At 33.1% G+C, this 14,657-nt stretch overlaps 1 protein-coding gene across 1 annotated transcript in view; it reads left to right on the top strand.

Annotated features, from left to right (window-relative positions):
* The window catches only part of PLCB1 (phospholipase C, beta 1 (phosphoinositide-specific)), a 671,021-nt gene that overhangs the window by 591,457 nt on the left and 64,907 nt on the right, over nucleotides 1–14,657 (top strand). Inside the window, exons 15-19 of the mRNA XM_011941002.1 lie at nucleotides 699–766; nucleotides 3,005–3,101; nucleotides 5,595–5,679; nucleotides 7,333–7,457; nucleotides 11,593–11,747. Of these exons, the coding sequence (XP_011796392.1) occupies nucleotides 699–766; nucleotides 3,005–3,101; nucleotides 5,595–5,679; nucleotides 7,333–7,457; nucleotides 11,593–11,747 (530 nt within the window). The remainder of the gene's footprint in view (nucleotides 1–698; nucleotides 767–3,004; nucleotides 3,102–5,594; nucleotides 5,680–7,332; nucleotides 7,458–11,592; nucleotides 11,748–14,657) is intronic.

Below are 14,657 nucleotides of genomic sequence, written 5' to 3'. Positions count from 1 at the left end.
GCCCTCTTAAAAAGAATATCAGCATTTTCTACGATACGTGCTTTGTTGTGATGACAATACATCCATCAAATAAGCTTGCAGACAAATATTAGGATAAAGTTGGCCCTTCACGATTTTTGTGTAGTGAGTTTGCTGCCAAAGCCCCAGAGTTCCTGCCCCAGCTCTTAACTTCTTTCACTTCTGCAAGGTCCTCTCTGGCCTTGGGGAAAATGTCAACACAAGATAGCTGAGCTATGTGCTGACCAAGCATTGCATGGACGAGTTGGGGCTTGGAAAGAAGGGAAAGATGAAGGAGGGATAGTTTATTTGTTTTCGGGATCATAGAGACCCTGAGAGAGTGTTTGTATATCAAAATAGAATGCACGTACAATAGAAGGCAAACTGTGTTCAATGCCATGTGTTTAAAAACACATAGGGAAAAAATATTAAGACAAGCATTTTTTAATAGAATTTTGAAAAATTTAAGTGGTATTTATGAACAAATCCAGTTTAGGAAAAAAAAATCTATATTCAAAAGGTCAGTATAATTTCCTATAACGAATGAAGTTTAAATCCCTGAAAAAAAAATTTTTTAAACCAACAGAAAGCCCAACTTCCAAGGAAATCTGTAATTAATTTTTGATAAAATATGTGTTACAAGTGCTTTAAAGCTAAATGTTGAAATGTTGACATCATGATCTGTGATTAAAATTTGACAGGAGAAGCTGATACGGAAAGTGACGACGATGATGATGATGATGACTGTAAAAAATCTTCAATGGATGAGGTGGGTACTTAGGGCTTCTGGTCCCAAAGGCATTCCACCAACCTTTACCCTTCTGGATCTGTCTCATGGTCACTTTCTGCCATCTAGTGGCAAAAAGTAAATCTGTGCCTTCCAATGGCCAGCTTCCATTTTTGAGGCAATTAAATGGCTTATGAAATGTTCCAAAGACCACAGAAGATATGCGGTGTAGAAAAATGCTCAGAGCTGTGACATTCATTGCACTGTTATAATTTTGGAACACTAGAGCTACCTATTTATATAAACTTAGGCATCCCGAGTAACTTGATTAGCTCAAAAATATTAATTGCACAGAACCTAGAAGAGAATCAGAAGCAGGTCAATCGGAACTTTAGAATTTTGTCTTAGCAAAAGTTTATACTGAAACGATCTGGGCAACAGAGTGAGACCTCATACCTTTAAAAACAAGTTAAAATGAAAGATAAAACACATCCAGGTGCAGTGGTGTATACCTGTAGTTCCAGCTACTAGGAAGGCTGAGGGAGGAGGACGGCTTGAGTCCAAAAATTTGAGGCTGCAGTGAGCTATGATCACACTACTGTGCTCCAGCTTAGATAACAGAGCAGGACACTGTCTCTCTTTAAAAATACGTCTTTTTAAGTTTATATTGAATCTGCTTTCAAATTTGTTAGATATGTTCTGTCTCAGCACTCGTAGCTCTACAATTTAGTAAAAATGAAACAAACAATAAGCTGTTCTTCATGTCCTTCCTCTTAGAATTATTTTTTAATGTCTAAAGTTTTATTTAATTATGTTCCCCCACCAAATGTCAATTTTTAATTTCCAGGAAGAAAACAACTTACCGTGTCTGGCAAAGTATATGTCCCTGAGAATGATTTCAATTATGTATAATTTCTGATCAGTGATTCTAAATAATTTTTAAACTCTCTTACTAATTGGATAGTCCATTTTCAAATGAATATTTCCCAGTTAACATTTGACCTAAATATTACTCCCAGAATTTTTAAAAGAAACTCATCTCCATGCATTCTCTCTTCTAAAAGTGTGAGAAAATATTAGATCACTCTACAGAGGGCCAACTTGTGCCAACACTGCATTACTGGTTTTCTTTTTCATTAAAAACTCGATCAAAGTAATATGCCATATCTAATAATGCAAAAGCAACGTAAGATTGTACCACTTGCCAGGTACTGGTCTAAGCTCCTTCACATAAATTAACTTTTTTTAATCCAAAACCACTATATGCTGTAGGAACTGATTTTATCCTGATTTTACAAATGAGTCAACTGAGGCACAGAGCAGTTAAGTAAGTTGCCCCAGGTTGCCCGGCTTCTAACTAGTGGACTTGGGATTCAAAATCAGGCAGGCTGGCTCTGGAACCCGAGCCATTAATCCCTGCACTATACTACCCTGCTTGTCTAAGACACACCAGGAACCAAGAAGGCAGGGAGGGAGGAGTGTTGATGAAGGAAAGCAGGAGTTGTTTACCCACCCCTGCCCATTTCCACAAAGCAACCTTTTTTATTATTATTAACAATTTTCAGTTCATTTGGTGGTCACCTGCCTAATAATTTTCTTATTGTGCAGTGAATTCTTAATTTACTAATCTGATGAGAACACATGGACACATAGAGGGGAACCACAGACGTGGGGCCTAACTGAGGATGGAGGTGGGAGGAGGGAGAGGATCAGGAAAAATAGCTAATGGACGCCAGGCTTAATACCTGGGTGACAAAATAATCTGGACAACAAACCCCTGTGACATGAGTTTACCTATATAAAAAAAAAAACAAAAAACCTGCACATGTACCCCTGAACTTAAAATAAAAGTTAAGAAAAAAAAATTACTAACCTTAGACAATACCTATGGACCCCCTGCAATAGAAGATGAGCTATAGCTCAGTACTTCTCAAACTTTGATGGGCATTCCAGTCACCTTAGTAAACTGCAGGATCTGAGTCTGAGGCCTGCAGAGGGGCTAAGATCAGGCATTTCTAGGAGGGGGCAGGGGGTAGGGACTGATTCTGCTGGGGCCATGCTGCCAGCCACCATTCAACCTCCCACATCCCTTCCTCCCTCACTTTTATAAAATGAGGTGTTGCTGTTGCCTTTCTCCTGTAATGATTTTTCTTTTTGTAATTTTCAGAAAGGGAGGGATGATTATCTGCATGCTTGAGTCTTGTCGTCATTTTCCTAGGAAAATAACTGATAATATAATGATGACTCTGGAAATGTTTTCTGTTTTATTCCTCCTTCCAGGGGACCGCTGGAAGTGAGGCTATGGCCACAGAAGAAATGTCTAACCTGGTGAACTACATTCAGCCGGTCAAGTTTGAGTCATTTGAAATTTCAAAAAGTAAGTTTTCCCTGGAGAAAAACCCCTCTTGTAGCATATAATGATTATATTTTAAATACAGAGTAATGGGACCAAAGAATGTTACCCTTAATAGAGCTATTTATACTTTTGAAGTCTTAAATATATGTACATTTTGACTGTCTTGTTACCTTTACACACATATATAATAAATATATATGTATTGTAATATATAAAAATAACCATATGAGAAAGTACAATTGGGAATTGTACTTTGCTTTTTGTTCGCAACGCACAGTGACATCCATCTATTACATAAGTGATAATATTGAAATAAACTACCTATTTCCCAGAAGGGAAGCAGGCAGAGACTTGATGAACCCTGATAATTAGAAATAGAACCAGTTTATCTATATTCCATTTGTCCAGCACATTTTGTATGTTTAGAATAAAACGCATTAACTTCACATCACGTTGTGTTTTCCCTTTATTCAACATACATCCATACTTATGCAAATAAAAATACCATCTTTACCCAGACAAAAGGGTTCTTTTATGAAAATGCCCCTTGTATTTACATGAAGTGTAAGATGTTATCAGATTAAGGGAATCCTTGAAACTTACTAGCTGCTTATAAGGGTGTGCACTTAAAAACAGAAATGGTGCCTAAATGTACTAGCTTCTAATCAAGGATGGCTTTGCAGCTGTATTAAAATCCAAGCCTCTACAAAACACACTTGTTTATATTTGTATAATTTTACAAAAAGTCTTCACTTAGTGGTATATGGAATCTAGATCTCTACAACAAAGAATTCAACTTCCTAGAGTTTATATATAATGATTTCTCAACATTTAATTCAATGTCCTAATTTCTGATATTTCCTACAAGTTGTTTTATTTGAAACATCCTTGCATAGTTATTTTTATATCACTGTAATTTCATTGACTGTAAAATGAGTTTCTCTAACTCATTAGTTAAAGTTCCAAGACAAGTAGCCAAGTGTGAGAAAGAGCCGATATATTTAGATTCGTCAAAACCTGGAAACAACAGCACCAGCTAGACTCACAAACAGGCACTTTTCTCCGTGTGTTTAATATCATTTTATAACCTTAAAAAAAGAATATTCAACATATTTTACCAAGTACCTATTAATGTTGACTTAATTTTAATTAACAGTTATGCTTAATTTAATAAGTCGTATAAAACTAGATTTATGATGGACCAAAATAAGACAAGCCAAGGTTTGCCTCAGAGTGGATTGGAGAAGATGAGAAGATGGATAAAGAAGCCTGGAAATCATTAAGAAAAACGAGGTTTTAATTTTGAAAGAGAGGTCAAAGAGGGAAAATATCTCAAAGATAAGTCAGTTTTAAAAATTTGGAGCTGTATAACCACCCTGTGCGATACTTATCTAAAATACTGCTCATAGTAGTTGGTTTTTAGTGGGCACGAGGGTAGAGAAAGTGACTCTTGGTCTTTCTAAACTAAGAAAACTTTGTTTCTCTCACTCTAATTGGAGGCTTGAATTTCACTTTCAAAATGTTTCTCTTGTGTTTAGCACATCCTCCTCTCTGGTCTCCATTTTATTTCATACTGTATTAGTTGGTTTTCGTGCTGCTATGAAGAAATATCTGAGACTGGGTAATTTGTAAAGAAAAGAGGTTTAATTGATTCACAGTTCCGCATGGCTAGGGAGACCTCAGGAAACTTAACAATCATGGTGGAAGGCACCTCTTCACAGGGCAGCAGGAGAGAGAACGAGAACAGACAAGGGAAATGCCAGATGCTTATAAAACCATCAGCTCTCATGAGACTAATGCATTATCATGAGAACAACATGGGGGAACCACGCCCATAATTCAATTACCCCCACCTGATAACATCCCCTTGACACTGTGGGTATTACAATTCAAGATGAGATTTTGGGTGGGGACACAGCCAAACCATATCATGTATCTAATATGAAAATGAAGCCATGAGACTGGAAAATTTCCAAGGATCTTTCTGTTTTCAAAGACCATAATTCTGTCATATTAGTTATTTGAACAAAAAAATATATACAAACTGATAAGGTGACAATGTGGGTGTGAAGGAGATAGCACCTAGCACAAACATTCCCGTGGTCTCTTTTGTTAAACCCCACATTGGCCCTTATCAGTTTGTATATACTTTTTTGTATATACAAAATCTGGGTGAATTTAGAACAAAAGATTCCCACGGGGTCCCTGCTCTTTTGACAAATTTTTTTATTGCCACACTATACTTATCTAAAATTCATTCGTGTCCCTAAATTACAAAAGCATAAGTAGCTCTGACCCAAGTAGCAAACACTAGAAAAGACAACTAACAAGACTCAGCTTTTGTTACAGGTAAATAGTGCACTAGAAAAAAAAATTAAATATTAAAGTTACATTGAGGATTATTTGCTCTCAACTTCACTGAACGTTTACCCATTTCTTTTATAAGTTATAATTTATAACAATGAATTGTATTTCTCACCTTCCCTTTTTTTGTTTTGTTGTTGCTTAACTCAGAAAGAAATAAAAGTTTTGAAATGTCTTCCTTCGTGGAAACCAAAGGACTTGAACAACTCACCAAGTCTCCGGTGGAATTTGTAGAGTATCCTTGATTTGACGAATGACTGTAGAATAAACACTGCTGAAGTCTTGTGCTATTTGTTCATTTGGTTTTTTAATAAGGAGAAAGATGCATAAAATGGCTTAAGTATATAGCCTGGGGCGGATAAATAGTTTCAGGTATCATATACAATGCTGGGCAGGGTAGTCTGGCCTATGGAATAAAAAACTGGTCTTGGAATAAAGGAAGACTAGATTTCAAGGTTGCCTTCACACCACCAAGCTCTGTGTCTTTTGGCAATTTGCTTAATCCAGACTTTCCTTGTCTATAAAACAGAAGTAATGATACTATCTTTATGATTTGCTCTTTGGATTAGGTACAACATGTGTAACATGAGTATGCATACTTTACACGTATGTAAGATATATGTAAAGAAATATATACGTGACTTGGCATCTCACATACTTATATGTACTGTATGTCCAAATAGTAAGGATGATGATGATGACATTGTAAATATGAATATACATTACTAAGAATGGATTTATTGATATTACTGACAACAAAAATTTTTGCTATTATCCATGAACTAAAATAAAGTGAAGCAGGCTATTAAATTTCCTTCATAAAATTAACACTAAATATCACAAAGTGCTCAATTTCATGTAGTAAGTCCTAGAATAAAGTTACCTTTAAAATTCATCAATGGAAGAAGAAGCAAATGTTGACTCCATAAATAAAGTCCTGCTAGAAAATTATCATTGTTAGTATTCATTACTGACTGTGTGAGAGACCTTGTCTTAGCTCATTCAATCCTCACAGTAGTCCTATGATGTAGAAATTGTTTAATCTATTTTATAGATGAGGAAACTGAGGCACAGAAAGACAAAATCATTGTCCAAGGTTATTCAGCTAGCCAGGTTGAGAGTTGAGGTTCAATTTCATTTTGCCTAGCTCAGAATCCTAACCAACCTTCACCTAACTTGGTGATAGGAATTAGTCAGTCATGTTTTAAAGACATAGCGTGGTCCAACAACTACAAGATTCTTAGGATGGAAAACTGATGATGATAGGAACCAAAATATGAAGCAAGATCAGAAACTTCCATGCTACATTGACCTTGTTATCAATTATAAAGAGTACCACAGTCTTGGCAAATAGCATTCCCAGAGAAAATTAATAAAATGAGCAGACAGCATTTCAAAAATAGCTATACAGTGCATGTTATCTACTTCTGCCAAACACAATATCATTCTTTCAAATGATTTAACACATTCCAGCCTCCTTGTGTGTCCTTAGTCATTAAGTCCATCCTTAATACTCTCCACAAAATCACATTGACTTTGGCTCAGCCACTTTTTGCTGCCTCATTGACTTTTACCCACGGGGCTCTGCAAAGGTGATGCTATGCCTATGTGATAAGAGCATACTTATTATGTTTGTTTAGAAAGCTTTTTGCATATTTGATATTACTGACAACAAAAAGTTTTGCTATTATGCATGAACTAAATTAAAATGAAGCAGGCTATTTAATTTCTTTCATAAAATTAACACTAAATATCCCAAAGTAGCCCAATGAGATCATCAATATTTACTTCATTTTCCAAATGGAGAAAGATGGAAGATAGTTTCTTAGTTACTATTATTGACTAAATATTTTTATAATTGTATTCACTACTTAACATGATGGTCCAGATATAACAAAATGCAGCTTAGCAGGATATATCCAAAAGGAACACGTGTGGATTCATCCAACTATATGCCTCAGCTCTTCTGGAATGCAGGTTGTCAGATGGTGGCACTTAATTTCCAGACAATGGGTAAGTACATGCTTGTTCCCATTCTGCTATAAAGTCACATTGCCAAGTGTCCAAAAACCATTCTTACATAATTGGGGGAGAGAAAATTGCCAGACTTGATTGAAAAAAATAATAAAAGCAAATTTCAATGAAGGGAATATCCATGCATAAAAAAAAGTGAATTTTGAAAATCAAGACATTTTATTCAATTATTCTGTAAATGGATCTTTATTTCTGCAGGTTTTGCATTATTTTTCAAACAAAAATTTTTATGCTTTTAAAAATAATACATATTTATTTTGAAAATAATGGAAAATTCAGTAAGTATTTTAAAAATGAACTGCCAGGAATGCTACCAACCAGAGATTCCACAGTGTTGACTTTTAGCTTTGTAATCTATGTCTTTTTTGTCTACATATAAATGCTTTTTTATGTAACTCCTCGTTTAAAATAAATACATATATATAATTCATATATACATATATAAATACACACTCACTTAAGTGCCATACACAGACATGAATTTCAATAACTTCCTACTAAGCGTATTTCACAATTCACTAAAAACTTATTTCTATTCCCTAAATTTCTTTTGGGAAATATTTTAAAAACAGAATTACTAGTGTTAAAAGACATGAAGGTTTTAATTACCTTTATGAATATTGCCAAATTGTCTGTAAAAAATGTTGCGCTACATTACTCCACTGTCGGCAAAGTTTAATATGAGGTGGCCTCTCATTTGCCATTGTGGTGGTTAAGTATTATCATTAAATAATAATAATAGTAATTTAACTTCAGACAAAAATCTGTTGTTTCACTGTTATTTTAAATTCATTTCTTGAATCATTATTGAAATTGAACTTTTAAAAATATGTTCCTTGGTTTTTGTATTTCTGCTTTTTATGAATTACATATTCAGGACTATCGCCAATTTTCTTGTTGATTTATAACAGCACTTTTTTATTTAAAGGGTATAATGTCTTTTGTGAAACAGACAAATTCATCGGATCAGGTCAGGCTGATTAATGTTTAATTAAAGTTCTTGGTTTACTTGTGTGATTACAGCCTTCTCACCCCAGGATGAGAGGCTTATGCTCCCATTTTTCCCATGGTTTCTTTTTTATTTAGCCTTTTCATCCATCAAAATTTAATTTTGGTCCATAGTCTAAGTGAGATCAATCCTTTTTTTCATCCTGAACAGTCATCCCACTGACCTGGAATTACAAGTTAATAGATGCAGCCTTTTTCGTTGTGGTTGTTAATTCAGATCCATTTTTTTCCCTTTATATCTTTTCCATTAATAAATTTGTCTGCCTTCCAGGATGCAATAACTCACTGTTTTTTACTCTATTTTATAATATGGATTAATACCTGGAAGTGGTGATTCTCCTTTACTACCATTAATTTTCAATTCCTTTTTTGCCATTGCCAGTGGAATTCTTATTTCAAACAAACTTAATCTAACTGTGTTGTGTTTACTTTGACCACTAAAAAAAGAAAACTATTTTTAAAATCATATTGAATTTATAAATTTATCTGACAAAAACTGACACCTTTTTAATTTTTACTTTTTCTGTCACAGGAAATATGCTTTTCTCTTTACTTTAAAATTTTTTGTATTTAGTCCCTCAGCAAAATCACTTGTCTTCATCAGAGGTCTAGTTTTCTTAGACTTAATCTTTCTTTTTATTTATATTATATTTTTAACAGATTGTTTCTGGATATTTATATTTGTATGTTTATTTATTTTATAAATTATTATATTTTACAAATGGTCATCTTCCTAAATTCTTATAATGGCCTATTTTTTTGCAGTACATTCCATTGGAATTTTTAGACACTCAAAGACAGTAATTTAATCATATCTCATTTCTCCTCCTGCCTTATTTATTGCTTTGGCCTGACCATTCTAAGGTATTAAATGAGGGTTCCAAGTGGGCATCTTCCTTTTTTTTCAGTAGGAAGTTCAACATTATGCCTTTTATTAAGTATCTGTCAAGCTCTAAGTCACAATTAAGGGCAATTTGCTAGATATTTATGGCTTTTTAAAATCAATTTATTTTTTATTGATACATAATAGCTGTACAAATGTTTACAGTACGTATGATACTTTGATACATTTATATAATAAAATCAGAGTAATTGGGATATCCATCACCTGACATATTTATCTTTACATTAGAAACAATCAAATTGTTCTCTTCTAGCTATTTTCAAATGTACAAACTATTAATGTTAACTATAGTCACCTCCTTATCTATCAAACACCAGGTCTTACGTCTTCTATCTAAGTTAAGAGTGGGCATCTTTCTCTTCAACCTGATCCTAATATAAATTTCACTGTTGTGATATCATCAAGTCAGATATTGGCTGTGTCTTTGAGTCAGATATTCTTTAACATACTAAAGGACACGGGTCCTATTTGACTAATGTTTTAGAAGTTTGTATTGAATGTTATTAAGTGTCTCTTGGACATCCATTGGGATGCTCAAATGTTCATCTTTCAGACGTAAATGTGATAAGTTATCTTAATAGATCTCATTTCCTGTTATATAATTTTCCTTTTGTTCCCAAGGTAGGCTCTACTTATTTGTTATATATTATTTTTAGAATATATGACTTGCTAATGTAATTTTCAGGCTTTTGAAGCTAATTTTTTCAAGTGTCATAAATCCATTATTTTTCTTGAAATTTTGTCCAATTTTGGCATCATAGTTATGTTTATAAAATAATAGTTTAGTAAGAGAAAATTTCACTTTTTTTTTCTGCTCTAAAAATGATTTGTTACATGAAACTTTAGAATAATTCCATCATCACCTCTTTATTATCCACATAGAGATGAGTCATGATGCAGATAACGTGGAACAGTTGACAACTTCCCAGATTCTTTACAACTTTAATATGTATTTTTTCACCCTATCGATTGCAATATGTGTGAACATTCATTTGATGCACTGAGTCTGAGGAAAATTTTGACCAGTAACCTTTGATTGCTGGAAGAGTCTATGTATAATTAGATATTCGTTGTAAGTAATCACAGAAGTGCAAATTTTTAAAAAGTAATTTTATGTACAAATTAAAAACCAAGAAAAGGAATGACAGAATCTTCTTTTAGTGAGGTATGGAGAAGTCCATTCTCAAAAACATGGCTTAGCAGTATAAGCTGGTTTAAGCTTTCGGAAGGGCATTTTAGCAAGGCATCAAAGAAAGCTTTTCCAATGTGGACATCATTTGTCCCAGAAATTCCACTTATAAGAAAATCACTGATGATGGCTTCAAAGATTTCACCACAGTGATGTTTATCAAAATATTATAAGGGTGAAAAATTAGAAAAAACATAAATGTGCCCAAAAGGGGACTGATTAAATACATTATATTCTAATATACGCTTTAAGTATTAGAATACTCTATTTAATATATTACATATTAGATGTATTAGAATAATATAATTATTATATTATAACATATATTATAGAATAATATTAATAAATATATTAGAATATAATAATGTATTAATAAATATATTAGAATAAATTATAATATTATTCTAATATATATTATATCTATAGTATATAGGTATAATATGTAATATAGATATATAATATATAATATAGACATATAATATATAATATATAATAATATATTGGAATAATATATCTAATATAATATATTAGATCTGTTATATATTAGATATTTTATATATACTATATATAATTATATGTTAGATATTAGATACATTATATATGTATATTATATATTACAATATAATGTATTCTATTATATATTAATATAATATTTAATATATAATATAATATCTAAATATATTATTCTAATATATTTAATCAAAGGAATTTGAGAAAGCTGTTATAATTAAGCCAGATAAATGTTAAATGAAATCAACATACTGTATGTCAAAATATATTTGAAGTGGAAAAGCAGACTGTACACCCCCTGTTGGCAGTGATTATTTCTGGATTTGGGGATTACAGGTAAAATTTTTTTCTCATCTGTGTTGTCTACATTTCTACAATAACTAACTCTCTTCTAAAGGAGTACAGTCATAAAAGTAGACTGTGATAAATTTTACTTTACGATCTTACTTTCTTATCCCAAATATAGATAAACTCACAATAAGGCTTGTGTTTTTGATATTCAGACCTGGCTATGCAAATAAATATGGGGATGTATGAATACAACGGAAAGAGTGGCTATAGATTGAAGCCAGAGTTCATGAGGAGGCCTGACAAGCATTTTGATCCATTTACTGAAGGCATCGTAGATGGGATAGTGGCAAACACTTTGTCTGTTAAGGTATGTATTCCCCATCACAAAAGTGTTCCTAACAATAGTGTTGAATTTATCTACATTGCATAAAGAAGTGGCTTAGTCATTACAAATTTAGTAACTAGCAAAGATTCTACTTCCTTCCTACATTTTTTTTCTCTAAAGATCAAATACACATTAAAAGTTTTCATAGGCAACGTGGATAAGATAAAGGGACTGAGTCTCATTCTTAATGATAAAAATCGGACTCTAAATCAATAAAATAAGTTAGACAGACTCGTCATAACCAATCCTCTTTTGTGGTGTAACTATCCTACTGTGAAATTTACGTGATAATTAGTGGCCCATATTGGAGAGATTTTCTGGTCTTTTTTCCCCCTTTAGTTCTTAGCAAAATTAAAGAAAGAACATTCCCTCAATAAATTATCGAATATTAAACAAAAGCTTTCAAGTTACTTTAAATGGTTTTTTAAAATCTTCCAGAGTATTCAGAGATTTTAAAACACATGTTAATGATCTTTAAATAAAAGAGTTGCTTTATTAAATATATATGTATATATTGATATATATACATATACATATATCATAAATATATAAAATCATATATATACATACATATGTATATCTGACCCTAAATAATTCCAAATGATTTTTTATTCTTTGAAATTGATTTTATGGCAAATATAATTTTTTAGCTATCAGAAGATATTTTTAATACTGTGAAAGGAAAATCAATTTTTTAGAATACATTTTTACATGGATTCTTCATTGTTAAAGCTTTTCAAAAATATCATCTGTTTTCTGTTTAACTGAATAACTATAGAACTAATAAAATTTTTAAATGGACATAAACGCAATTTTTTGATTAACCTTAAACAAAGGCATTTGAAAAACTATATAAAAAACTTTCTATAACAGCTTCACTAATTTCTTTCTACCCTAAGCAGTTGAGCACAGTTTTACCTTAAAACTTTTGTCGCTTTATATCAAGAGTATAAAGAATAACATTTCGATGAAGTGTCTCATAATTATATCTTTTGAAATTACTTCAAGCCACATATATAAAGAGTTCAAGTTGGCAGAATTAGAGTTTATTTTGGGAAGCTGTTTTCAGAAAAGGCTGTTTAATTTCTGTCAGGTGTGATTAAGATAAACTCATAAGCTTCATGTACTGATAGAATGTTACTTTTAGAATCGTTTTCAATTGTTACAGTTCGGTTGAATTAATAATATTTTTGTCTTGTTTGTAGATTCGTCTTGTTTTGAATGTATTTGTTTGCTTTTTTTTGTCTTGAAAATTCTACTGTAACAGTAAGCAATTATAAAACAATGACACAGAGGCAGGAAAGTATGTTGAGTTGTGAAGGGGAAATAGTTGAGCCCTAGACAAGTGTAACCTGCTGCTCCTGTCCAGAGATGCTGTTCCAGAGCTGTCAGTCTCCCCAGAATGGACAGTCCTCACTGCAGTAGAGCCCTATCTTTCACATTATAGCTAGAGCCAAGATGCAGATCATAACTTTCCAATTATGCCTTTGTTTTCATTTTCTGGCATAGATTTTATAATGTCAGAATGGACTTATGAGCTTATACGATGTTGTACCATCCTATTTTACTGATGACAACATTGTGGTTTAGTGTCATGAATTTAGTTTAGGACTCTACTTTGGTCAAACATCTTAAACACACAAAATCTGTGCATCTGAATTCCAAGTAGGACTTCTATAACTTAGAAGTTTTAAACATGTTTTGAAATGTCTGCTCATTTTATAGACATGGTTCTCACAAAGAACCTCAAGTTAAACAAAGAGATTGTTGCTAGCAGGTCCCATGCACTCAAGCCAAATAGGACATACAGGGGAAATGAGTTGTCCCAGGACAAATTCAGAGAGCCTTCCTGATGACTTTCTCTCGTATTACTCAGAATTTCTGACCATATCAGCATGTAACTGACTTTGACTTTACTCAGCCTTTGATGGCTATTCTCACGCCACCATTTTGTCTGATTTCTGGCCCGGCCATAATTCTGTCCCCTTTCACAATGTTGAGCTCAGATTGTGAGCCCAGCCATAATGCTGTCTTCTTTTCACAATCTTGAGCTCAGAAAGTTCTTGACCAGCAGGCAACTTTCTTGTAACCACCTAACCCAGATTCACCAGGTTTGCTCTGTCGGCACTTGCTTCCTGCTGTTCACCTTCCTAGTATACAGCAGAAGCACATCTTTTTTGCCTCCATTAACCTTTATGACAGCTAATGGATACCTCAGATTTTGAAAATTTGGACAGAAACAGAGGCAGACATGGAAGACATTTATAAATATGTAATATTAAAAATCTCTTTTAAGTCTATAATATCAATTAGTACTGTAGCTAGACAAAGAATACCTAACTGTAGATGGTGACACCATGTGAGATTAGAGGTAACAATAAACTGATCTTGATGGTTTAAAGTGAATACTTGTTCATTTATTCCTCCTACAATACTTTGTCTTATTAATTGACTACTTCTAACCTTACCATTTTCAATATCCCTCTACCAATTTGTATTAGTTCGTTTTCACAATGCTGTAAAGAACTACCTGAGACTGAGCAATTTATAAAGAAAAGAGGTTTAATTGACTCACAGTTCTGCATGACTGAGGAGGCCTCATGAAACTTACAATTATGGTGGAAAGTGAAGGGGAAGCAAAGCACATGTCACACGAGGGAAGGAGAGAGAGAGTGAGGGGAGAACTGCCACACACTTTTAAACCATCAGATCTCGTGAGAACTCACTATCATGAGAACAGCATGAGAGAAACCACTCCCATAATCCAATCACCTCCCACCAGGTCCCTCCCCAAACATGTGGGGATTACAATTTAACATGAGATTTGAGTGAGGACACAGAACCAAACCCTATCACAAGCCGTTAAGTGAAAGGGAAGTCATATTTCTACTC

This window comes from Colobus angolensis, unplaced genomic scaffold (genome assembly GCF_000951035.1).
Source record: "Colobus angolensis palliatus isolate OR3802 unplaced genomic scaffold, Cang.pa_1.0 Scaffold197, whole genome shotgun sequence".
Classification (NCBI taxonomy): Eukaryota; Metazoa; Chordata; class Mammalia; order Primates; family Cercopithecidae; genus Colobus; species Colobus angolensis.
Note: the sequence above shows the minus strand (reverse complement) of the source record. Positions and strands in the feature narration are given on the sequence as shown.